At 43.7% G+C, this 25,542-nt stretch overlaps 1 protein-coding gene across 1 annotated transcript; it reads left to right on the top strand.

Annotated features, from left to right (window-relative positions):
* The first annotated feature begins 3,395 nt into the window (after positions 1-3,395).
* Positions 3,396-23,714, top strand: sad (Cytochrome P450 family protein sad). The gene is given in 7 exon segments (XM_071673590.1): positions 3,396-3,901; positions 3,903-4,030; positions 13,887-14,074; positions 14,607-14,843; positions 16,131-16,291; positions 22,070-22,315; positions 22,658-23,714. Coding segments are annotated over 7 exon segments (1,701 nt in total). The 5' UTR covers positions 3,396-3,559; the 3' UTR covers positions 23,057-23,714.
* Positions 23,715-25,542: the final 1,828 nt, after the last annotated feature.

Below are 25,542 nucleotides of genomic sequence, written 5' to 3'. Positions count from 1 at the left end.
GAACTGGACACGTCAAAGTTCTTGTTGTCAACTTTATAATCAGCCCACGAATTCTCGGTATTATGACAAAACGCATATTTTTTGGCAGTTACATTTCTTAAACGTCTTCATTCGGATTCTTATTAGCTGTATAAATAATATATGGTTTTCTGTTGGGAAAGGAACGATAGTACAATGTTATTTGCAGTACTCATCCATCTTTTTTTTTTCCTTCTTTTTTTTTTTTACAAGCAGAGTCGGAAAAGTGCGTCTGGCTATGGTGGTTAACATTAATTCTTGTCTCACGACTGCAACGGCCGGGGGTCTGCCCATGATTCACCTTTTCGCAGAATGTTTATCGCAAACTCCGCCTCAACTCCACGTCAACATACACACATCAACTTGAACATGTCCTCGCCAACGAATTTGGCCTGGTGGTGGTGGGGTTGGTGATGCTCAGTGATGTATTTAAACATGATCATAATAATTTCTTGGTTCTTAAATTTTATTTGAAACACAAATACGTTTAAAAACATAATCCCTACAAGAAAGAATACAAGATATGCATCACAGAACTACAGAATCAGTTAAAACGACAAAAATCAGTCTTGTGGGAACCCATATACATAATTATCTAATATATATATATATATATATATATATATATATATATATATATATATATTATACTTTGTGAGACAGCGCAAGGAAACACCAAAGAATGGCCCAACCAACCCACAAACACATGTAGAAACATACACATCCACACACACACATATACATACCTATACATTTCAACGTATACATGTACATACATATACAGACATATACATATATACATATGTACATAATTCATACTTACTGCCTTTATTCATTTCCGTCGCCACCCCGCCACACATGAAATGACAACCCCCTCCCCACGCACGCGCGCGAGGTAGCGCAAGGAAAAGACAAAAAAGGCCACATTCGTTCACACTCAGTCTCTAGCTGTCATGTATAATGCACCGAAACCACAGCTCCCTTTCCACATCTAGGCCCCACAAAACTTTCCATGGTTTACCCCAGACGCTTCACATGCCCTGACATTGACAGAACGTCGACCCCGATATACCACATCGTTCCAGTTCACTCTATTCCTTGAACGCCTTTCACCCTCCTGCATGTTCAGGCCCCGATCGCTCAAAATCTTTTTCACTCCATCCTTCCACCTCCAATTTGGTCTCTCACTTCTCGTTCCCTCCACCTCTGACACATATATCCACTTTGTCAATCTTTCCTCACTCATTCTCTCTCCATGTGACCAAACCATTTCAACCACACTCTTTTTATCACCACACACATATATACATTTGATTTTGTGGATTATGTAAACTTGTTAGAATCTAATGTTTATTCAGCGCTTTTTAACACGAAGGAAATTATCTAAGAAATATATCTTGTCCTTTAACAGACATCTAAAAGATTAACTATACAACTATTACAACAGTATTTCTCTGACGCGCAGCATTAATTGAACAAAATGAATAAAGGTTCCGATATGAGATTTTGGAATTCTAAAGCGTTAGAACCTGGACGTGTGCATTTAGCACTTTTTTTAGCATGAATGATTAATCTAAGAACTTGTAAACTATTCAGAAAGAATCATGTTTAGCTACCTAAACAAAAAAAAAAAGTCTATTTACGTTAGAATTTCTCCAACCTTTATTAATTCGTCCATTATCATAGAATTTATAAATTCTGAGACTCCTTTAATTTTGGTATTCTGTTTGTCTACGTTCCATGGTTATATTGCAGTTGCAGGTGTCTTAATAATACTAGGGAAGACATATCTCCTCCATTAAGTGTCCATAGGTCAACATAAAGTAGCGATTCCTGTTGAAGGAAGAATGCCATTCCTTAACACTTTTTTTTTTATCCTCTGTTGTAAGTTATTACTCTAGGCTTCCAAGTTCTATCTATCTTGACATTTATGTTTAACATAACCATCTATTCTGTTCATAAAATGATTGTGAGGAACGAAGGTAAGAATTAATGGTCGGGTGATGGGTAACGCCAATCTTGCGCTAAAAGGTCGTACTGTCGTGCTAAAGGGCCGTACTGTCGTGCTCGTGCTAAATGGACGCACTGTCGTGCTAAAGGGCTGTACTGTCGTGCTAAGGTGCCGTACTGTCGTGCTGAAGGGCCGTACTGTCGTGCTCGTGCTAAATGGCCGTATTGTCGTGCTAAAGGGCCGTACTGTCGTGCTCAAGAATCGTAGCGTAGCTGGAAGGCCTTACCGCCCTGTTCAAAGGTCGTACCCTCGTTCTCAAGGGATTAAAATAGTCGTCGTTTATATATATATATATATATATATATATATATATATATATATATATATATATATATGTATATATATATATATATATATATATATATATATATATATATATATATATATATATATATATATATATTATTTTTTTTTGGGGGGGGGGAGGACACAAAGGACAAAATACGTGGCACTGCAACGAACCGTGTGGAGGACACAGCTGATCTTAAAGTGTGAGGCAAGATGAACACCTGCATTCTGAGGCCCAGAACAATGACCAGTGGCAGGGGGGGGGGGAGGGAAAAGTTGCGCAAGGGGGCTGAAGTTGATTCCCTGGAGCGTGGTAAAAGTGGCGATAAAGGACGCTGGTGGAAAGATCAGGCAAAGTGGATTAACTAGTTCATGATAAAAGTGGTAACATTAGGACGCCAGTGGAGGGCAAGGCAAGAGACAGTTTGGAAAAGAAAAACTAGTCAGGATATCCTCGAGATTATGAGAGAGAGAGAGAGAGAGAGAGAGAGAGAGAGAGAGAGAGAGAGAGAGAGAGAGAGAGAGAGAGAGAGAGAGAGAGAGAGAGAGTGTGTCCATGAGAACCGGGGTAACTTCAGGAAGTCAATATCAGGTTTTGAAAGAACTTTCCACCTCCGTCTCTCACGTGAGATTACAAAACACTTTGCTCCGTTGCACTGGGAAAACTTACTGGCCATCCAGAGTCTATAGAATAAGGAGAACTGTTGCAAAGGAAACAGAGTATATCAACATCATTACCACCAGTGGTTACGTGACAGGAGGCAGGAGGTAACATTCTCTACAGGCAAGCAACGCCCGCTTCGTTACTCACTGTTTTCCCATTCACATCTCGCGCCCCCTGCCAGACGCATGACTTAATCTACTATGGCGCTGTGAACTGCACACAAGCCGTGTTATTCAAGCCTTATGAAAAGCAATCAAATTTGATTTCAATACCCGAATTTTATAATCAATATACTGCACATTTAGTTAGATAACAAGAAGACTAAAAACGAAGTTCACTGGACGACTCTGCGCGGGCGCGGGTCAGGTCATTCTTAAGGCCAGGTCCGTGTCCCAACAGCGTCAGTCTACGGCAGTATTTGATTGAATCAAAAGCATAGTCGCTGTGTGTTCGTACACCCATGACTCTGAACATGATTCTTCGTGTAATAGCGGGTCTTGTCTGAAAATTAAAACCAAAACACCGTTTCTTAAGTTTCATCCGAGTGAACTGCATACGGTTGAAAATCCGAACCAACGATGGCTACTGTTGTTCCTATGCTAGTTCGGCGTCACCTCCGTCGAGTCAACTCCCTCCTGAAGTCGGTTCAGCGGAGGCACAGAGCCACCCTCGCTGCCACAATAGAGAACCTCAAGCCTTCTCTAGACGTAAGACCTCTCCCACCGGAGCCGAGCCGATCCATCCCCAGTAAGTTAAGGACCTTTGAGGAGCTACCGACGCCTCGCGGGTACCCTCTCCTGGGTACCCTACCGGAGTTCCTAGCTGCGGGCGGCGTACAGCATTACCACAAGTATATCTCCCAGCGACACCAGGAACTCGGGGGCGTCTTCAAGGAGACTCTTGGAGGCTCCGAGCTGGTGTTTCGTGTCCGACCCAGCCGCCGTCAGGCAGGTGTTCGCCTCGGAGGGGCAGTATCCACGACACTTCATCCCCGAGGCGTGGCTCCTCTACAACCAAGACCGGCAGGTCAGGAGGGGCCTCTTCTTCATGTGAGTTGTGGGGCTCTCTCACTGTGGGTATGGTGGTCACAAAGGCCAAACACGAATCACAACTGTCAGACACAAGTCACCCGGTTTAAACACTAGTAACAAGGGTCAAACTCTGGTCACCAGGACCAAACATGTCACTATGGCTAAATACCTGTGATCGTGGGGTAAATAAACATTAGTCACTAGGGATATACACTATTCACCTGGGCCTAAATACACCCTCCAGGTCAAACACCAAATACAAGGGCGAAATACTGTTCATCAGAGAAAATAATTGGTAGGCCTAGTCAAATACCAGTCAATAAGATAAACTAGTTAACAGGACCAATTGCTGGACACTAACAACCACTTGATACGATGAAATGGTAGTCGATATAACAAAACATTTGCTACTACAGGTTGAAAATCATGCACTAAGGTAAAACAATATATATATATATATATATATATATATATATATATATATATATATATATATATATATATATATAGTCACCAGGTTCGAGTAATAGTCAAACACTGGTCACCAGGGTCATACACAAATCAACAACATCAAACACAAGCGAACAGTGTTAAAGTCACAACAGTCATAACTGATGTACGTGAGTGTAGGTGTGAATACAACGTTACGCCATGTGATGTTATATTGTTTGGTAATCCTCTTTCCCTCTCTCAGAGACTTGGAGGGATCCTGTGATGTAGTTCTTGACCTCTCGAAAGCTTTTACAGGGAGAGGCACTTGAGGTTATGACCTCCAAACTTCCTCTTTTGGCTTTTCTTCCTCACTCTGTTTTCTCACCTCCGTCACTGATGATGGATCAACCTCTCCCTATTCACCCAATCAGCATAGGTGTGCCCCTAGGTTCTGTCCTGCCTCCTACCCTCTTCCTCCCTTTCAATAACAATTTTCTTCAAGAAATAACCCATTGTCCTCTTACTCTGACGACTGGGTGGGTACTGTCCCATCTCCTTTTCCTGAATCAGTCTCCTTCGTCTCTCTACAACTCCCCTCTTACACTAACATTTACATAGGATTTCCTACTGGGGGAGATACAGCCTACTTATGGTTAACTTCTCTTAAATCAAGGTTCTTGCAATATTTTCATTCTGTCCCTAGATGACTGTTAGTCCAACGCCTAACACATTAAATTTACATACTTGGTACCACCATAACAGCTAATATATATTGGAATTAGACACAGGGAAGCCTGTTCAGACACCTAAGTTCCTCCTAGTCTGAACAGCTCTTACTAAGAAATCCAAAATGAGGGAGGAAGAAATTCTTATTTCACGTTCTCATATCTAAATCTTTTTTTGTGTTTTGTTTCGGAATTGCCGTTTTACGGTCAAGAAAAAAAAAAAAAAGAATGTTCGATGCATTCAGTATTTCTCGAGTTATTCAGATCAAAGCAGTTAAGAATTACGTTATACCAATACGGCTTCAGGTAGCTCTGGGTATCACTATCACACACCCCAAGTCAGGAAGAAGGTAGTCATTGCCTCGAGTCAGGAAGAAGGTAGTCATTGCCTCGAGTCAGGAAGAAGGTAGTCATTGCCTCGAGTCAGGAAGAAGGTAGTCATTGCCTCGAGTCAGGAAGAAGGTAGTCATTGCCTCGAGTCAGGAAGAAGGTAGTCATTGCCTCGAGTCAGGAAGAAGGTAGTCATTGCCTCGAGTCAGGAAGAAGGTAGTCATTGCCTCGAGTCAGGAAGAAGGTAGTCATTGCCTCGAGTCAGGAAGAAGGTAGTCATTGCCTCGAGTCAGGAAGAAGGTAGTCATTGCCTCGAGTCAGGAAGAAGGTAGTCATTGCCTCGAGTCAGGAAGAAGGTAGTCATTGCCTCGAGTCAGGAAGAAGGTAGTCATTGCCTCGAGTCAGGAAGAAGGTAGTCATTGCCTCGAGTCAGGAAGAAGGTAGTCATTGCCTCGAGTCAGGAAGAAGGTAGTCATTGCCTCGAGTCAGGAAGAAGGTAGTCATTGCCTCGGTGGCTACTGTCTACCCTACAGCCTAATATTAACCAGCCCGTGTTGCACGGATGATTTAGGCAATAATATACAATGTTGCTGTCACTGTATGGGATGTAATGCACAAGAAGTTCTTGCCCGTTACTCACGTGCAGCATACGCCAGATATCACCCAAGAGAGAGAGAGAGAGAGAGAGAGAGAGAGAGAGAGAGAGAGAGAGAGAGAGAGAGAGAGAGAGAGAGAGAGAGAGATGATCAAATGAGCCTCATAACTGAGGAGCTGTGGGGTGTGTCTGTGTGTGTGTATATAGGTTCGGCCGAGTACATGGCCACGGCGCCCGGGCGGGATGTGGTACCAAGCGTCGCTCTTGGGGTTATTAGACCATTGTACTCTCTCTCTCTCTCTCTCTCTCTCTCTCTCTCTCTCTCTCTCTCTCTCTCTCTCTCTCTAGTGCGTCCTTGAGGCCACACTCCTGGCTCACTGGCCGATGAACGGCAGAGTCGTCCCTCTGGATTCTTATCATACCCAGAGATGCTACCAGACCACCATATCCCCAACGTCTGCATACATTTCTTGAGCAAGAGAATGTACGCGGCTGTTAATATTAAGCGTGATTACGTGCACCGACTACAATCACAAGTTACGTCTGTGGGGAGGTCATGTAACACTCGTCCCAAACTCGTTTTGCTGAGGTATCAACCACTCGCGACAGCAATACATAAATGTGCCGGTAAAAGAGAAAAATAATGGCGGATGAATGATTCAAACATACACAAGGTTATCAGCCGTAAACAAATACAGTGTAGCAGGCAACTGGAGAGAAAGCGAGATGAGCTATTTATATCATGTGTTATCATCTGACCTTGCTCCCGGGGGTCGGTGGTCCTTACACACAGAGTGGGTAATGGGCAGGAGGGTTAGGGTTAAGGCAGAGCTGAGTGGCGCAAGGGAGAGAGGGAAGGTGGGTAGTGCTAGGAGGGGCTGTGCTGGTGCTTGGCAACACTAGGGAGGTCGGGGGGGAGAAGTACGCTGCTCGGAGCGACAACATACAAGGCTGACAGGGACGAGTTGGCTAGGCTGTTGGAAGGAGGTGGCCTGGGTGACACGGGGATGGGAGTAACTGTGTAATGTGTCAAGCCAGCCTCGGTGACGAGTTGGAGGGGCTACCTGCTGGCTCTGGGTGACACTTGAAGGATGAGATGCTGTTTTGGGTGACGTCTGGAGGACGGAATGCTAGCTGGTCTCGGGTGACATTAAAGGAGAGAGGAGCGGGGTGGGTGGGCCCTAATTCTCTGGGTGACACTTGAGCGAGGGCGTTAGGGAGGAGGGAGGGGATGTCAGGACACCAGCACGAAGGGGAGGGGGTTATAGAGGCTGCCCCCGTAATAACAACACATGTGTACCAAATTTAGCATCAGTGTCGTGTTCCCGTCCAACCACTGTGTGTCACAGGATCGGGCTGAGTCCTCCCAACCCCCTGGCATGTCGCTTAAAATTACCAGGATGATTGTGATGGAAGGGCGAGGATGACTGACGGTGAAGATATGGTGAGGTTTCCAGGATGAACCAAGACGGTGGTGGAGAAATAATGAGGTTGTAAGGGATGACGATGAGGGAATGCTGAGGTTCCTAGTGAGGTTCTCTTGAGGTATTCGTCAGGTAGCTGGGGGTGTGAGGGTGAAAAGTTCTTAGAGCAATGATGAAAATAACCCAATGATAGTGAGAGGATGGTGAGGCTTATGATGATGAGGCTCCCGACCAAATGATGAATGGATAGTGATGTGTCCAGGATGATTGTAAGGTTCCCAGCATGATACACAGGTTACCAAGATGTTAGTAGGATGATGGTGAAGAGATGATGATGAGGCATGATACGCGATTCGTGTGTTTGTGTCACTCGGTAAATGATAATGAGGCTTCCAGGGTGATGATGACTGGATAGTGAGGTGATGGTGAGGTGATTGGATGATGTGGAATAACCCCAACATGTTAACTAATCATAACATTTTTTTTTAATCACAACTACATACACAAATTTTTATCACTGCTCTCTCTCTCTCTCTCTCTCTCTCTCTCTCTCTCTCTCTCTCTCTCTCTCTCTCTCTCTCTCTCAACGATCAGATCAGAATCATCAGTGAATAACATATTCAGAGCGTAATCATATAAAAACACATATGAAAAGTAATGCATATAAGTCGCTGCACAATATCTATCACATAAATCTTTCAATTTTTTCTCGATCTGAAAACGAGTACATTGACCGGTGAGTGACCGGGCTGACCTCAGCCAGACGGGATGGTGTTCAGTGCCGTTCTCTGTAACTTTCTCTCATTCTCACTCAAATTTCTGATCAGGTAACGGTCGTACACAGCGTATATCCAGTCAACAGCCGCCGTGTATGAATGTATGAATCCAGGAAAGAGGTTCTCGTGCTTCACAATCCTTAATGAGGAATGTGCGTGCAGAAAATACGAGATGACACATCACCCAAAACAATTTGCGCAGTAGGAACCCGACCGATGACTCAAAACAATGCACCCAACTATGAACCAAACTAATGCACCCAACTATGAACCAAACTAATGATTCGAATCAGTTCGCGTAGTATGAACCTGTCAACATCAAGTTGTGCAATAGAAACCTAACCAGTGGTTTACAAAAAAAAAAAAGCGCACTATGAACCCTATTACAAATCCAGAGCAATTTGCGTATTATGGAGTTGATGACCACTGATTCGAATGACATGCCATGAAACCCATCAGTGATTCGAAAATGTGCGCTATGTGAACCCGACCACTGACTGAAAAGAAATTGTTTACTTAATCCCACACCGTGGATTGAAAGCACTTTATGCAACATGAGTCTAATCACCGATTCAAAAAATATCGGCGATCTATGAATGCCTGACTGGTCGCGTTACTGCTTCCACAGGTAGCAAGAAGCATGAAAAATAGGGGACCAATCTATCTAATCGCGATCACTGATGATGGAAAAATGCAATAATCATCTATGCTGTTTGCGGCATGTGCCGCGTGACAGTAACCAAATACACAACTGATTTAGATTGAGGCGCTGGAACTTTCTAGGTCTTGGGAGAGAGCGGCGCGGGCCACCGTTACGTACACACACCCACACGCGCGCGGCGGCGCGCCGCTGGTGTACGTGGTGTTTGTATTGCGGGTGCTGAGGAGCGGCCGCTCCTCCTCCAGCAACACCATCCCGTTGTGTCAGCCACACCTCGCACCTCTCCTTCAGCGACACACTTTATTCGCTTGAAAAAAAAAAAAAGAAAGTGTGCTTCACAGAGAGAAAACTATAAAGAAAAGGGTGTTAGGGAATAAAACAAGATATTAGAAAGAAGATATACTTAAATTATGAATCAATACATAGGAGGGGAAAATCTGACTAGAAGATAGCGTTTGTGGCTTTATGATCACCCCACAACAGTAACCAGTGGCTTCAACAGAAACCGTATAAACGGTGCAAAACTGTTGAGAAGAAACGGAATTTTCGACATCCAAACAGGATCTCCCAGTTTCTAACGGGCAGACCTGTCTATTTCTGTATTGTGGGATACCCCAGGTGGAGTGGATGTTACAGTAACACTAAGGAGGAGAGACAAGAGATGAAAGCCACGCATGAAACAAAGTCATTATTCCTAGCCTACGTTTAGTATCTTACGTTGATCATAAGATATGTTGGAGTAGATCCTATCGGTGTAATTTCAATGAGTAATAAAGCAATGTTTGAGTGTGTTTGTGCGTACGTCATATATATATATATATATATATATATATATATATATATATATATATATATATATATATATATATATATATATATCCCTGGGGATAGGGGAGAAAGAATACTTCCCACGTATTCCCTGCGTGTCGTAGAAGGCGACTAAAAGGGGAGGGAGCGTGGAGCTGGAAAACCTCCCCTCTCTTTTTTTTTTTTGATTTTCCAAAAGAAGGAACAGAGAAGGGGTCAGGTGAGGATATTCCCTCAAAGGCCCAGTCCTCTGTTCTTAATGCTACCTCGATAACGCGGGAAATGGCAAATAGTTTGAAAGAAAAAAAAGAAAAAAAAAAAAATATATATATATATATATATATATATATATATATATATATATATATATATATATATATCCTAGCCTGAGGCAAGGATGCATTTTATCGACCAACCTCTATGGGAGGATAAACAACTGGGTTGACTGTGGACCGACCTATGCGCGCGACCTTGACCAGCCCGTGAATGCTGCGTCACGGTCAGGAACGCTAACTGCTACACTACAGATCGTGATAAGATAAGTTGTAAGAACAGAGGGGAGGAAGGGGTCATGGAGTCGACTAATCAACAGCTCAAGGTTGCCCTCAGATACCCCAGGGTCATTGGATACCCTAATTAAACACTATCGGAACTAGGTATACCACGATATGATGACGCACGAATGCGTCATCACATGTGTTTGAGTCGTCCCCTCCACAGTTTCACAGCCATTTCTTACTTCGTTAAAGTTACACGACGATTCATTCGTGTGTGTCGGTGGTGCGCCTGTTTTCGTGAAGGGGGGTTTCGTTCATTCGTATTCATCCCCGTCTGTGAACTGAGCGTCTCTCTCTCTCTCTCTGTCGTTTTGGTTCCCTAAACGGACATGTGGTGAGCTAATATATTGCCGTATACCTGTCCTTGTGATATACTGTCTAACCTCCAGGACTAATATCTTTTTTTCCTCTCTGTTCTTCGTTCTAACTCTCCTCTTTATCAAATATTCACTCTATTGTTACATCGTCTCCTTCCCCTGTGTAATTATCGACGCCTCAAGGTGAAACGCAGTTTCAGTCTACCGCGTTAACTGGTCCTCCCAACTCTCTCTCTCTCTCTCTCTCTCTCTCTCTCTCTCTCTCTCTCTCTATATATATATATATATATATATATATATATATATATATATATATATATATATATATGACGAAAACACAGATAGTCGTAATGTAGACACAGTCATGTGGGTGAATGTATTTTTGGCAGGATCTTTAAAGTTCTGTCTCTATACAAGATGCTATGTAATATGAATGAATCGCATTTAAAACCTCTAATTACAGTCCATCATTATTAAGGTCTTAGAATAATTCACACACTCTCAGTTTCACAATTTTTCTCCCACTCACTTTCTCATGTATTCACCAGCACACGCTCTCTCTCTCTCTCACACACACACACACACACACACGCTATCACTCACCCTCCAGTACACATCTGAGTATATGTGTGTGGGTGTGCCTCGATATCATATGTGAGTGAAAGACAGGATATGAGTACGTAATACTATTCATATCCACATAAGACGTCTTACAGAATACCCCAACGACTTTACACCAGTGTGTGTGTGTGTGTGTGTGTGTGTGTGTGTGTGTGTGTGTGTGTACGTGACTGTGTGTATAAGCTGTGCGTTTGTGCAGGGTCGCATGCTGTAGTGTTTGTGTATTCTGACACATACCTTTGAGTTACAGCCACCTACTTGAAGCATGAATTTACCAGGTCAGGCGAAGCAGTCTCGCTTATATATATATATATGCAGGCGGTGATGTCACCATTCCAAGGGAAATCCTAGATTTGATAAAGCAGGGCAGGGAAGGAAGGTGAGGAGGAAATACAAGATACGGATATAATAAGTTGATGCCTAATGAGAGAAAAATTAGCAAAACAATTCGCGATGTATCATTTTATTCAAGCATTATTCATATCACATTAGATGGCATTTAATGGGTATTAAGGTAAGAGGGAATTCAGTCGCCTGTATATATATATATATATATATATATATATATATATATATATATATATATATATATATATATTACATAATCGCTGCCTCCCGCGCCAGCGAGGCAGCGCCAGGAAACAGACGAAGAACCGCCCATCCACTCACACACACATATATACACACAAACGCCCACACATGCACATATACAAATCAACATATACATACACATATGCAGACATATACATATGTATACACATGTACATATACTTGCCTTCATCCATTCCTGTCGCTACCCCGCCCCACAGAAAACACCATCGCTACCCCCACTTCAGCGAGGTAGCGCAAGGAAAACAGACAAAAAGGCCCCATTCGTTCACACTCAGTCTCTAGCTGTCATGTGCAATGCATGACAATGAAGGTATATATCACATATTAAATTGGGTGTTTGGCAATGTGGGTGGGATGAATGACCTGAGTACAGTTGCTGCTCACGTAACCGGTCTCCGGTGAATACAGAGTTATCACAACTATAGTACCGAGCTGTTAAACTTATGCATGTATCACACACACTTGTGGCGATAAAGCGCTTGGGAACCGTACGTAATCATGGTTAATTACCCGATGACATCTGTCCGACATTCATTTACGGCCAGCACAGTGTCATACGCATAAGTTCACTTGGCATGAAGTTAAACTCTTCAAAAGTCACAGTTTAATCCACTCATAATTATCGTAGATGACGATCATACATTCAATACTCTGTCAGATGGTACGAACACACGGACGGACAACGTATGGGTACAGCAAAATGCCCTCCACTCCTTTCTTGCAGTGGAGAATAACAAATCAGTACTGCATTCGCCTCCTTCGCAATGGGGACATATTTGAATATGTAATCCACTTGCTCCGCAGTGGAAACACACACGCACACACACACACACAACTAACTTCGTTCTGATGTTTTGAAGCGCCTTAACGTTCTTGTAAATTCAGATATCCATTGGTCAAAAGAGGCATCTACCCTGTGCACGTGAACAGCATCGGAAGGTCAGTGAACCGAGAAGTAGCAGTACATGGCCAGATACCCCGGCACTCCCTGCCTCCACAAGGCGGCAACACTTGCCTCTCTGTGTCGTCACAGCCAACCATCTGTGCGGTTACTATTCGTGCGTTCCAGAGAGTTTTACACTCTTATTACCCCGTCTCTTAACATTGTATATATTTCATGTTGGCAGCTATGTAACGCTGCATATGTTTATGCAAATGTTTGTATACATATAACCTGTGTTTTTTTTTCCAGCTTTATGCATGTGTATGTATATAATAATGGCTGCCTTCATGTATATATATGCTTTCATATCTTTTCTATTATCTATTTGTATGATACAGGAAGGGAACTACATACACGTGGGACCCCATCTTTTGAATTTTCGCCTCTAAAGTAAAACTTTTTAAACATTTACTTACTGTCTGCATTGCCAAGTTCATCTCAACTTATTCCATTCATCCGGCACTATGATACGACAAGTATAAAGTAAAAAAAAAACTATGTAGGCCTTAAACTTGAATGGTCCGGAAACCAGACCCTTTCGAAAATGATCCGTTTTCGTTATAAATAAACTCTGAACACCGCGCACTTTACCCCGAGAACTAGAAAAAAACTTAAAAGCAAAACCGTTACGTTATGAAGTGTTACCACTTTGTCCGGTCCCCACTGTACTACATCGGTATTGCCACTTATTGCCACTTTTCTTCTCTCTCTTTTACTTAAGGAAAATTATTCTTCTTATTTATATTACTTGCCGAGGACCATTCAAGAATAATAATCATCTTCAGTTTACTATCACTCCTAGCCATTCATCAGGTACGCAATGTCGTGATGTCATTTGACTCCTCGAGCATGACGGTATATTATTTTGGCTGGCTGACGTGACATCACAAGAGAAGAATGCAGGCGAAACAATAATAGTAAAAATAAAAACAAAAAGACAATAGAGCTCGCCTGCAATGTTTGTTCTTGAACTTGAGCAAATCACTGACTTTCTTTCTCTCTTAAGGCATGCAAAAATATTCTTAGGCATAACGCAAGTTCTGAATAGTCTTTCGGGGCATCTTCTCTCCCCAGGGAAGGTGAGGAATGGAAGGAAAATCGGAGCGTGTTGAACAAGCGCCTGCTACGTCCTAGCGCCGTGGCCCCGCACCAGGCGGCCTTCTCCCAGGTGGCTGACTCTCTAGTGGACTACTGGACCCAGCACTTCCCAGGCCGCGCCCTGCCCAACCTGGAGCAGCAGCTGTACCGCTGGGCCATCGAGTGTAAGCACTGGTTTCCTCTATGTTGCCGTCGCTAGATTACCACTGACAAGAAGGCCACAATGTTGCCAAGCACGGTGTGTGTTACCGAAGTCTAGGGTGTTGATGATATAGTTTGTGTTGTATGTTGCAGAGTGTCCTGTTGCTGCTAAATTTCCGTGTTGTTTGTGTTGCTGAAGCGTGTCTTCGTTTTTGCTATATCGCTCACCCTTGTGATCCTACTAATTTCTAAGCAGTTTGTGTTACCGAGTATTGTGTGGCTGTGTGACCGGCGTACAGCTGTGTGTCATAATCCAGCTCGGGTGCTCGGGATCCAGTGGAGCAAACCTTGTAGCGTTTGTGGCAGCAGACCATTGTAAGAGCTAAGAGGAGGAGTGCGGGGAGGGTTGGTGTGTCATACGGTAAGATTGAGCAAGACAGGACCCATAAGGTACCCACATCCATCCTCATATGACACTAAAATTCTTTCCCGTTCTTCATGTCACTCGAGCGTTCATCGCTAGTCTAATGAGAGATCCTCTGTCTTTCCCAATAGCCTTGGGCGTGATGGTCTTCGGAAGCAGGCTGGGTTTCCTTAACCATAACTCTGGAGGTCCCAGGGACTCCCCCAGCAGTAGTAGACAGGCAGAGATGGAGAAGTTCATCGGGGCGATACACGGAATCTTCAAGGAGACGTGTGCTATGGGGACCTTCCCACCGCGGCTGGCCAGGGCGCTCCGCTTCCCTGTTTGGATCCGCTTCGCAGACTCCGTGGACCGTGCTCTAGCGGCAGGTGGGTGCACTTTAAGCTCACCATATTCAATCTACTTGATCCATAAGTTCATTACTTCCCCACAACAGCGAACAACACCCACTGCACTTACACTAGACTGACCTCGCAGTCATCACCTACATCCCGAGCATTCTGCTCCTACCATGGGCCAACAAAGTGCTTCATACATTCGTCAGACACAACAAAGTGCTTCATACATTCGTCAGACACAACAAAGTGCTTCATATATTCGTCAGACACCATCAACTCCCAATATAAGCCTCATTACATTTATGGCATACGGCACACCTTCTCGTACCTACACAACGCCTTCTACATCTCCTATGGACTTTCTACATCTGCCACGCACCATTTACAATTCCTGTATAACTTCTGCACAAGTGCCAAATACCCTTCAAACTTACCACAAGCCTCATAAAACCACCCACAAGTCTTCCACTCCCCCCACATTCCTTCCGCGCCCACTACAAGCCAACTACACCAACCACACACATTCTAGTCCTAATATTCACCAAACAGCGGGTACACTCATCATATTATTCCTACTCCCATTAAATAATTTCTACCCCCATTATATCATTCCCACCTCCGCCACACTTCTACCCCCACCATATCATTTCCAACCTTGCTAGAGTTTTGCCTCCACCAACTCATTTCCCGCCAGATTTCTACATCCACTTCATATACCAAACTCAGTCACCAGCTTCTGCAGTTTCTCACCCGAATCAGCTACCAGTGCTGTATCATCAGCGAACAACAACTGACTCGCTTCATACCCCAAGAAGTTGTAGATATTGTAAGGCATTTTTGGAGCGGCAGGAACCTTGGAAAAAGGGGTCTTGTAGTCATACCTGGACCCTTTCAGAAAGGGGTCTTTGGTTAATTACAGATAAATACGCATAGATATATATGCAAATAAGTAAGAGGAAGTAACACATGATTTAGATGACATAAGGGTCGCCACCAGGAAGTGAATCACGAAGATCCAAGTGCATGCATGTTAACTACATTTTCAGGGAACAGAATAATTGTTCTTGCGTTTCCTGAAGATGAGGTTAAGAAGGCGCTTGGGTCAATATGTTTACTTTTCCTGGTGGTGACCTGTATAATGAGAGAGAGAGAGAGAGAGAGAGAGAGAGAGAGAGAGAGAGAGAGAGAGAGAGAGAGAGAGAGAGAGAGAGAGAGAGAGAGAGAGAGAGAGAGTATAGATGAATGTAACACAGTAATTCCCTGTGATTCAGTCGCATTCGTGATGTTTGTCACTGATCCCCTCCCAACCTCCTACAGGCAAGCAATTAGTGCTGGACGGGTTGAAGGCGTCGCGGGCCAGGCAGGAGCGAGGGGAGGCGCCCCTGACATTGCTGGACCACCTACTTCAGGAGGACAATCTCGACGAGTCGAGGATCGTCTGCCTCCTCACCGACCTCTTCCTGGCAGCAGCGGACACGGTCAGTATCAGATGTCTCGTGTGCTCTTCTGAGAGCGTTCGCCCGCACACTTCTCTCGCCTCTCTTGAAGGCGTTGGCTCGTAAAGCTCCCGATGTAATAAACCAATTTGGTAACAACTTCTATAATCATATTAGCTCACAGGGGTCTGACAAAGACCCCAGTAATCCTCATGCGTTACCACCCACAGGATGAGCGTGTTTGGTGCACAATAAATACCGGAACGAATCAATCTCACCCTCTCCAAGGCGTTTGCGTATAGAGCTCTGCTACCTCCCTTTAAGACACAGTCTTGCACAACACGTTGACCTTTATTGCTCTCTTACTTCTCTTGGAGACGTTGGCTTGTAGAACTCTCTTGCCTTTCACTCGTACGTGTTTCTTTGTCTGGCCCAGTCGTAAAGCCTGGGTGATATATTATTTTTTTCTTCTTCGGTGTCTATCTACAGTTTGGTATTAGTATTCATGAGACTGTTCCTGTTCTTACGTAAATAACGAACCTGTGCGTCAGACGTGAGAAGATATCCTTACTGTATAACTACATCCTGCCATAGAAACTCCCCTTCAGATGGAGCTGTCCGGGGACACGCGTGTTTTCTGTTCCTCTTCTCATCACCCCTTCATAACATCCTTCCTCCACGTGACTGCTGACGTCTTTCAGAAACAATAATCTTGGGACATCTAATGCCTGGTCAACCCAAGTCCTCGCAAGCACTAGTCGGTCTCATCGCATACATAATATGGAATTCTCAGCTTTGGATTCGTCAATAATACTGAGAAGGAATCGACTCTCCTTTCTCCTTTCCTCACTCATTTCTGTTATTCCTCCTCCAGCGATGATAGTTTTAAGGATCGTGTTCACCTTCACGTACTACGATTTCCACATCCGGGGGGGGGGGAAGAAGGCACCGAGACCTCCTGGGTATTCTTAGCAACAAACATTCTGTCTAAAGGTATAAGACTCATCAGCAACCCGACCCTCATTTTCTGCCTCGTTCCTCCTCATTTTCTTCATGTTACTGATGAATGCTTTGTCCTTGGTTCCCATGAGATTACCTATATAATCCTAAAACATTTCCCAAACGCAGAACGTATCACATATCATCTACAAATGAATCGGCTCGTGTCTTGCAATACTCCGGCGAGCTCGGCGTAATCATTGAGCAGTGGGACTTGTATTAGTGAAGGCATCTCTCTCACATGAGCATCGCCTTTAGCCGATCACTGATGAAAAGAAGAAAAAAAAAGACACGACACTTTTTCTTCCGTACAGATAGATGAGCTTTACTGAAAACCAGTGGGGGATCTCAGGCCAGCCCCAGCCGCCAGCCCCGCCGCCGACCTTGGCCTTGACTGCGCGAGTGCCTCGGGCTTCAACAGGCAGGTGGAAATCAATTTACGGAGGGAGACCCAGGGTGCCTGAACGCGGCCGGCCTACCGCTTCCCCCCCCCGCTCCTCACACTAGCTCATCCGCACGCCACACTCCACTCCCACCATACCCGAAACTTTCTGATCCTACGAAAGTACTGGTCATATATGCGACGCACAATTAATAGCTATTTCAGTTGTTTAGTATCTCGTCTGTAATGGTGACATGCTGAGAGAGTATAAAGTAATAACACGGGCATAACAAACAACGCATTGCTGGGTAGGACGACATGCAACTGGTGCTCACTGGGATATAAGATGGGCACTGGTGTAACAGAAGCAGCTGGAGTAATGGGGCACAGGTCCCAAAGTGATGATGTAGGCAAAATAACGATACTACGGCGCTCCTTTTAACGGGGAATGATGAGTATGTGGCAGAAGACGCTCAGGCGTTGTTTAAGCACTTTGGTATCTGAGCCAGCGATTGGCCTCTAGAGTGAGTTTTCACTAGTGTCCGAGCACTGTTGGTGTAGAGCAGAGGTAGAAACGGTAAATATCTGACGCCCTGTTAAGGTATTCTGTACCTTTACTCTTTAGAAATGTCAAACTTTGCTAATACACACACACGCACACAATATATATATATATATATATATATATATATATATATATATATATTTTTTTTTTTTTTTTTTTCATATATATTCGCCATATCCCGCGTTAGCGAGGTAGCGTTAAGAGAGAGGACTGAGCCATAGAGGGAGTATCCTCACTTGGCCCCCTTTCTCTGTTCCTTCTCTCGGAAAATCAAAATATATATATATATATATATATATATATATATATATATATATATATATATATATATATATATCCCTGGGGACAGGGGAGAAAGAATACTTCCCACGTATTCCCTGCGTGTCGTAGAAAGCGACTAAAAGGGGAGGGAGCGGGGGAGGGGGGCTGGAAATCTTCCCCTCTCGTTTTCAATTTTCCAAAAGGAACAGAGGAGTGGGCCAAGTGAAGATGTTCCCTGAAAGGTTGTCTTCTGTTCTTAACGCAACTTCGCGAGGCGTGGGCTATGGATAGAGTTGTGCGCAGGAGGATGGATGTGCTGGAAATGAGATGTTTGAGGACAATGTGTGGTGTGAGGTGGTTTGATCGAGTGAGTAACGTAAGGGTAAGAGAGATGTGTGGAAATAAAAAGAGCGTGGTTGAGAGAGCAGAAGAGGGTGTTTTGAAGTGGTTTGGGCACATGGAGAGAATGAGTGAGGAAAGATTGACCAAGAGGATATATGTGTCGGAGGTGAAGGGAACGAGGAGAAGAGGGAGACCAAATTGGAGGTGGAAAGATGGAGTGAAAAAGATTTTGTGTGATCGGGGCCTGAACATGCAGGAGGGTGAAAGGAGGGCAAGGAATAGAGTGAATTGGAGCGATGTGGTATACCGGGGTTGACGTGCTGTCAGTGGATTGAATCAAGGCATGTGAAGCGTCTGGGGTAAACCATGGAAAGCTGTGTAGGTATGTATATTTGCGTGTGTGGACGTATGTATATACATGTGTATGGGGGGGGGGGGCCATTTCTTTCGTCTGTTTCCTTGCGCTACCTCGCAAACGCGGGAGACAGCGACAAAGTATAATAAAAAAAAAAAAAATATATATATATATATATATATATATATATATATATATATATATATATATCCCTGGGGATAGGGGAGAAAGAATACTTCCCACGTATTCCCTGCGTGTCGTAGAAGGCGACTACAAGGGAAGGGAGCGGGGGGCTGGAAATCCTCCCCTCATTTTTTTTTCAATTTTCCAAAAGAAGGAACAGAGAAGGGGGCCACATGAGGATATTCTCTCAAAGGCCCAGTCCTCTGTTCTAAACGCTACCTCGCTAATGCGGGAAATGGCGAATAGCATTAAATATATATATATATATATATATATATATATATATATATATATATATATATATATATATATATATATATTATCCCTGGGGATAGGTGAGAAAGAATACTTCCCACGTATTCCCAGCGTGTCGTAGAAGGCTACTAAAAGGGGAGGGAGCGGGTGGCTGGAAATCCTCCCCTTTCTTGTTTTTTTTTTTTTAATTTTCCAAAAGAAGGAACAGAGAAGGGAGTCAGGTGAGGATATTCCCTCTAAGGCCCAGTTCTCTGTTCTTAACGCTACCTCGCTAACGCGGGAAATGGCAAATAGTATGAAAAAAAAAAAAAATATATATATATATGAAAAATGTGTGTGTGTGTGTGTGTGTGTGTGTGTGTGTGTGTGTGTGTGTGTGTGCGCGCGCGCGCGCGCGTGAGAGACCGCAAGACCCCTTTTATGGGATTCGTACATGTAACTTCAAGGCTGCACTCTATGAAAGAGAAGACGAAAGATGGATTTCTTTGGAGCGAGTTCCTGGACAAGAGTGATCTCTTTTCCGTCTTATTGACGATAACGACTCGCCAAAGGTGAGCTCTCACTCGCGGTGTAAACACTTGGAGGCAGAGGCTGTTGTGTCACAGTCAAGTGAGATAGAGTTCAGTCTCGTCAAAGATTTTCTTGCTTCAAATGAGTCCATCCTGTTCCTGCTACTGAGTGTAGCGTAGCCTTCAGAGCTGCAGGAGCCTCTGGAAAATGGTTCCTGCTGGTGTAATACCATAACCCTCTCAGAACATAACGTGTTTCCACAGAAATACGTTTTTCAAACAAAAATGAGTAATATCATAAATGATGTCTGATGTCCATATCAAGAAAAAAAAAAATGCAGTTTTCTTCACAAAAACCATATTAATCCTTTAAGAAGTTAGAGTGTTTACGACGTCGTTAAGCAGTTCGGCCACTGACAACCCGTGAAGCCTAGTCAACCAAAGTTGTGTTTACTAACGCTTGGTCCATACACATATTTGGGATTTACAAAAGTAGGTGTTAAAAAAATACACACATCTTTGTGTGCCTTCACAGAGGCGAGACCATCATTTTGAGTGCTTGACGTACGCGTTTCACCCGATCCTTTTGAGTGCTTGACATACACGTTTCACCCGATCCTTGTAAATGGGTGAGGTGGTTCAGCGGCCATGGTGGTGCACTCTGGGCGGTAGCCACGCAGGGGCGTAAGAATGCTAGTCGGAAAGTGGAAATGGAAGCTAGAGTTACTTGCTCGAGCACGTCTTTCCCCAGTATCTTGCTTGTTCTTATTCTGCACGGTTTGTTTACGCTTGTGAATGCGTATTTGGTTTATATCAAAGATATATAGTGTGTCAAATGGAATCAGTCTAAGTACCTAGCCTTTTAGTTTTGACGGGTCGTGGTTCTGTTTGTTTATACAGCTAGACTATCGGCCGTAATGTTCTAATTAGAGAAAAATAATTTGATTGTTGTCGAAGTTACTCGTGAGAAAAGCAAGATGATAAGTCTACGGAGTACCACTTTTACAAGAAATGAAAGGACTGTGCGATTCTGAAAAGAAAACGAGTTTAGAATGTTTGGGGTGACGGAGAATCGTAGGAAAGCTTATGGCTGGCAATGGTGGTGGATGCTGCGTCGACGCCCGTGAGTGAAGTTCCTCAATAAAAGGAGGGTCAAGATAAAGTGCGATGGTCAGGGGCAGGGGATGTTATTTTGGTAAGGGGCATAGGGCTTGGTGATATCGTGTCAACTGTATGGGTAGGGATGTGAAGTGTGAGTTAGTAAGGAGCTTATCCTGAGGATGTGTAGTGTGTTACCAAGTGACTTCAGCTGGGGATGTGTATGGCTTAAGCTGGGGGTGATGTTTTCATGCAATGTTAATGAAATGCTTAGGATGGGAACGTGTTCGCATGGCGTTGGAGATACCTAAAAACGATAAGGACGCATAACCACCGTGTGAAGGCGCAGCGTTGTTTAATCTAATATAGCAGAACAACACACTGCTGCTGCGTGGGGGTTATTCGTTGGCAACGTCATCAAATACTTCGTTACTACTGATGAATCGCCAGTTTGGTTCTGTTTTGCATCGGTTTCCACGAATTAAAGATGTCGATCTCTGCTATTTCTTAACATAGACAAACTGAAGGCGTAGGTTACTTTGCCCTAACATATGGTGTTATGACTACAGACGGTGTATAAGGCTGAAATGTTCAAGTGCACTAAGGTCCTGAATGCGGGCGATGTACTCTCAGATAAAGATTCGAATACACTCAGTTCATAACTGCAGACGGTGCACACGGCTGGAGTGTTCCATGTGAACTACAGTCGTACCTGTTGACTGTACCACACGCTTGGAGTGTTCGCTTGCAATAAGGTGATGAATGCAGACTTTAGATATGCAGGGGTGTATGATCTTCATGTATTCATGCAACAACAGACCACTGCATCTACCATGGCGTCTCCTCACAGGTAGCATTATCTTCCTTACAGACATCGCACACAGCCATCTGGTCCTTGTACCTGCTGGGGCGCCATCCCAAGGAGGCCCAGCGAGTCCGTCGGGAAATCCTCGCCGCCACGGGTGGTTCTGGGGACGTGCAAGGGGAACACCTGGCCTCCCTGCCATACCTGAAGGCGGTGGTGAAGGAGACGATGAGACTGTACCCTGTAGCCCCCTTCCAGACCCGCGCCCTGGATCGCGACACGCAGCTCTCAGGCCACGTCGTTCCGGCAGGGGTAAGGTGGCTTCTCTCTGTGGTCTGGGGCAGTCCATATTATTCATCTAACACTTTTTGCGGTAATGTGTCTTGAAAATGCATCATTCATTAGTAATGAATCTTGTTACGATGGAAGCATCACTGGAACTCGTGGTCGTACCTTAAAAACGACTGCTGATAACACAGATTACTCACAGTATGGTACAAAAGGTGGGATTGTATTTCAGAATCTCAGTTAAGTAAGAGGTAAAGAAAAAAAGCTGTGGATCCATCCTGATATCACCGAATTGGGTCTCATTCGTAATTTTCGGTTGCTATAGTATTAGTATGCATCACCTAACATGCTACTCTTTCCCTGCAGACAATGGTCATCCTGTCAGTGTACACGACCGGTCGTGACCCCTCCCATTTCACCAATCCAGACCACTTCTGCCCTGAGCGATGGCTGAGGGAGGTTCCTGAAACCAACTTATCATCACCCACTTCCGCCTGCCCCCTCGCCGCAATCCCAAACACCAGCTCTACCAGTCGTCTTCACTCACATGCCTTTATTCCCTTTGGCGTAGGGGCACGCTCGTGCATTGGACGCCGAGTGGTCGAGACTCAGCTGCACCTCCTTCTGGCCAAGCTCCTGGTCCGCTCCCACTTGCGCGTACTCAACGAAGTAGATATGATTATGCGTATGGTGGGCGTGACGTCAGAACCAGTGAAGCTGCGCATTGATCCCATTAACAACGTCCACACCACCCAGAATGTATAAAAGACAAGTGGAAGTGCACTATATAACAATTGTTTGGATCTGCATATCACAATTATCAACGAGTTCATCGAAGAACAACGTAAAACTCAAATGTTTACCATCACGATTCGATCCTTGTCATCCTAGCATCCACTCTTCACGTAAGTCACTTTTAACAACCCAGCCGCCCAGTCATCAAAATACATAAAAGTGTATGACGTATTAGCTTGTTTAGAGGTCCGTCAACCAGTGCTACATCATCATCTTGCTATGTCGTCAGCATGATTGCTATGGTGGTCTTGTAAGCAGTCAACAGAGCTGTCCTTGTCAATATGCACTGTCCTACACCGACAATATACTTGGCGCTGTCAGCAGGATATGTCACGTTTGCAGTGTCTTTTTCGTCTTTGAAATTTCATGTGCAATTGTCAACACGTTCGAGATGACGTGTGGAGGAAATACCACGAAGAGTTTTGACCGTGCGTTGTTGACATTTGACTTGGTTTACGATAAATGTAACAACGTAAATATTGACCCGAGAATCATGCAAAATTGGCCTTGTTCTCGCACAATTTTTACAGAAGTCCTCCACTCGTTGTTTCAGCAAAATAATTCAATACTTTGGGTGAACAGTAATGGGAATATGTACAAATCTAACACAATGTTGCCAGTTAGTTTCCCCCAACTTGAACATAACTTGGAACAGTTTACGGTTGTCTTTAGCCACACAGATTGATATTCCAGTGACGCCGACAATGGTCATACTTGACCTTATTTCACTTAAAGATTCTTGATACCCGAAGTGTCATCCTCGAATTTTCAAAAGTTACTTGGTTGCGTTTTATGATGAGATCACTGGCCATCAGCACTTAATATCTTCACTCCTTCATAACTCAGTTTTGGAGGAATACATCTTGTATACATTGTATATGTATACATGTACCATGTATACAAGATTATAAGACGAGGCAACACGAAAGTTTTACTCTTCCCGTATTTCTTTTTTCCTCTTTTTACGCTAGAGGCTCCAGTGTCGGACAAAAGTCCATGTCAAGGTTGGGTAAAACGAAAAGACGGGTAAATATTTATGAACTAGGATGAAATGAAAAACCCTTCTTTTAAACTGCGCCAGGTCATTGGGAAAGACATGAGAAAGTTCCAAAGCTTCGAGGTGTCAAGAAAAAAAAAACATATCAAAACGGCCCACCCTTGTGTTACCAACGTCCACACAGTAATCATTTTATGCACCAACTTACTGAGTATTGCGTGGGGGTACACAAGCAGCCAACTCTCGGGAGCAAAAAAAACCAAAGCAATATCTACAGAAGAGGGGAAGTGAGCCAATACTGTAGCGTAAGGCAGGCGGATCAAGTTCTATTACACCATGGGAGAGTTATAAGTCGGACCGCTTTCGACCCTTGTCAAGTAACGATGCAGGGTCAGAGCCACCCCAGTTGTGAATGGAGTTTGCAAGGTAACTACATACCAAGAACGAGACACAAAAACACGGTTGCTTGGTTGTCTGGGCTTCAGCCCAATCAACTGCCAGGGTCATTAAGAACGTCGACGTAAGTTACATCAACCAAATGAAAAATCTTTAAAACACCCTCTTCAGGTGTTGAAAGATAATTTTAAGACCACATACACTCTCACTATGCATGTGGCCCATGTCAAGAGAACTGATTTATTTTCGACATTTATGCAAACTCACCGATACATTTGTTCTTAGCGAATACTATTCTGTGTAAAATGAGTGTATTCAATGACATTCACGCATTCAATATTCAGTGATATATATGTGTGTGTGTGTGTGTGTGTGTGTGTGTGTGTGTTGATACAATAAATGTGGATATGAATTTCAACGAATATTACCTGCTTGCCATCAATGCACGTATTCGAAGTTTACACTTCCTTATTCCTGTATTCATCGCGGAGTGTGCATAATATGCCCCAAAATGATAAGCTAATGATTAATGACCTTACTGCTAGCAGAAGAGACTGTGTTGGACGTCACACACGTGTACATGTACAGAGTCGGTATTTTGATATGTATTCTAATGTATACCAAAGTTTATCTTACTGTGCAACCTTAGAAAACGCGAATAGCTATTTGTACAATATGTAAATATATTCTTACAATAACTAAAATAAGAGGACATTTCACATTCAATGTACAAGTTTTAAAGCTAAACTTAAGCAAGTTTCATTTGTACAGACTTAGATTTTAGGGAACTGTTTGTATGTTATTAATATGAAGTGTTTTTATAGTTTAAATGTAAGTGGAAATGTGTTCTAAACTTGAGGTTAACTTCGTCTCCGATACGTGAACACACCAACTGCTTTTGTAGTTCCCATGTATTTCCCTTTTGATCCTTTAATTTCTTCCGTTCAAACTCTTTTTCCTGCCTTCCAAATATATACTTTGATCTTTCATATAACTAACATATTATGAATATAGACAAAAGTTTATTGTACAAAATAACTGTTAGGTACGAGGGTAAGTAATA

The sequence above is a fragment of the Panulirus ornatus genome, chromosome 19, assembly GCF_036320965.1.
Source record: "Panulirus ornatus isolate Po-2019 chromosome 19, ASM3632096v1, whole genome shotgun sequence".
In the NCBI taxonomy this organism is placed as follows: Eukaryota; Metazoa; Arthropoda; class Malacostraca; order Decapoda; family Palinuridae; genus Panulirus; species Panulirus ornatus.
This window is presented reverse-complemented; position numbering and strand designations above follow the sequence as displayed.